Raw genomic sequence first — 1,773 nt, forward strand, 5'->3', positions numbered from 1 at the left:
TCTGTAAGTATATATAATATATTATAATTAATATTCCATTTGCCTCTACACAGAAAATTTGCTGAAATAGAGGCAGCGAACCATCAGCTGGCGTCTGCTTTATTTGCAACTGATAAACCCCCCGATCATCTAACTCCCAGACTATCTCACATTGTAACAGAAGTCACAGACCAGTCACCCAAACTTTCAAAAAAAGGTAAAAGAGCCTTACTTTTTTATTTTCAAAACCTGTTTGTTCTGGTTTGGTATAAGTTTGATGACTCCTTGTTCTGTTTTCTAAGGTATTGAAACTTTTATAAATGCTGACATAACCGAAGCGCTTCCTGAACAACAAGAGGATGTGTGTGACCTCTGGACATTGGACAGTCTTTTGGACACCCATGTGGATGATAAAAGTTTCTCACCGTGCAAGTTCTCCAACAGTAGAGGAAGAAATCCGAGAACTGAGAAAGATGGCAAAGCTTTGAAAAACAACCCTGCAAGCTCAATGGAGAAGGACATCGACTTCAGCTTCAGCTTCGAAAGGCAGCCAGCATCTACTGATTTAGAAAGCTTGACTCAAATGAACGACAGAGTCCTAGAGGACAGCATGTCCTCCTGGTTTGGGTCCATTGAAAGAACAAGAACATATTCGAAACCACATCTCACCAAGTACCATGACGTGAAGTTGCTCCCCACAGACGTTGATGTTCAAGACCTGTCACCTCCTTCTCCGGTGATTTCACTCTTGTCTTTGGATTCATGTGATTTGGAGGTTCAGATGCTCATAGATGCAGAGCGCAATGTGAACCAAGTGCAAGATGCCACCATCGTAGAGAGTCTCCAAATGGATATGGTGGATGACCTTGACCTCCTGGATAAAATGGCTGAGTGGATGGATCGCAGTGAAGAGGATGGACGATGTTTACAGGAAACATGTGCGTTTCCAAGCTCTCTGGATTCAGATCTAGAGAACCTAACAGGTTCTGGTGGTGGGGCCACCAACTCCATGTCCAATTTGGGCCAAACGGGTCGTTCATTTTTTGCTAATGTTCTCTGTAGTCAAGAGCCACATAGACGTAGTTTCCATCATGATCAAATAAACTATGCTATGAACCACAATATCATTCTAGAAGACCGGTTTGGTCAGGTTGAACCTTGCATGAAGACGAATGGAAAGGAGGATTGTTATTTAGATACAGATTTTTCTGTCATGGATGGTAATGTTTCAAGCAACCACATGTTCCCAGGATTTGAGAGACAGTTGGACCAATCCAAAAGGATTCTTCATGACGACTGGGAACAACAACCTCTAAAAAGTCCAGATCAGATTATGATGCAAGAAACTGATATCAGAAATGTTGACAAAAACATTGTGCAGGTTGAGAATCTCAACCAGACTTTATCAGGCCCCCAATGCCCGATAACATGCTGCCTTGAAGGCTTTTGTTATCATAAAGAAGACTCGTGTTTTTACACAAAATTCAGAGGCAGTCACAACTTTGAGGGCGTGGCTAGATCTTTCCCAGCCACACTGCATAAGCTCCACCCCACTCCAATTCCGACTCCACCTCTAGATGATGATTGGTTGTTTAGTAATATTGTGGCAGAGGAAGAGGTAAATAGCATGAATAATACATTTGGAAAGTACTGATCAGTCAATGGACAGTAATTGTTGTTTTCATGAATTTCATTGTACCTGGGGATGTTTGATTTTTACACTTTTGTGATTTTATGATCATTTCTGTTAAATGTTCTTGTCTGTGGTGTGAAAAATGTAATATTTTTTGTAAT

General features: G+C 41.1%; 1 protein-coding gene across 3 annotated transcripts in view; it reads left to right on the top strand.

The window, feature by feature from the left end:
• Nucleotides 1-1,773, top strand: part of LOC107685526 (uncharacterized) — an 8,069-nt gene extending 6,296 nt beyond the window's left edge. For all 3 annotated transcript variants that reach the window (XM_016482125.1, XM_016482127.1, XM_016482126.1), the window contains exons 3-4: nucleotides 54-196; nucleotides 282-1,773. In XM_016482125.1, the coding sequence (XP_016337611.1) occupies nucleotides 54-196; nucleotides 282-1,633 (1,495 nt within the window). In that variant the 3' untranslated portion in view covers nucleotides 1,634-1,773. The remainder of the gene's footprint in view (nucleotides 1-53; nucleotides 197-281) is intronic.

Source organism: Sinocyclocheilus anshuiensis, unplaced genomic scaffold (assembly GCF_001515605.1).
Source record: "Sinocyclocheilus anshuiensis isolate Anshui unplaced genomic scaffold, SAMN03320099.WGS_v1.1 scaffold185, whole genome shotgun sequence".
In the NCBI taxonomy this organism is placed as follows: domain Eukaryota; kingdom Metazoa; phylum Chordata; class Actinopteri; order Cypriniformes; family Cyprinidae; genus Sinocyclocheilus; species Sinocyclocheilus anshuiensis.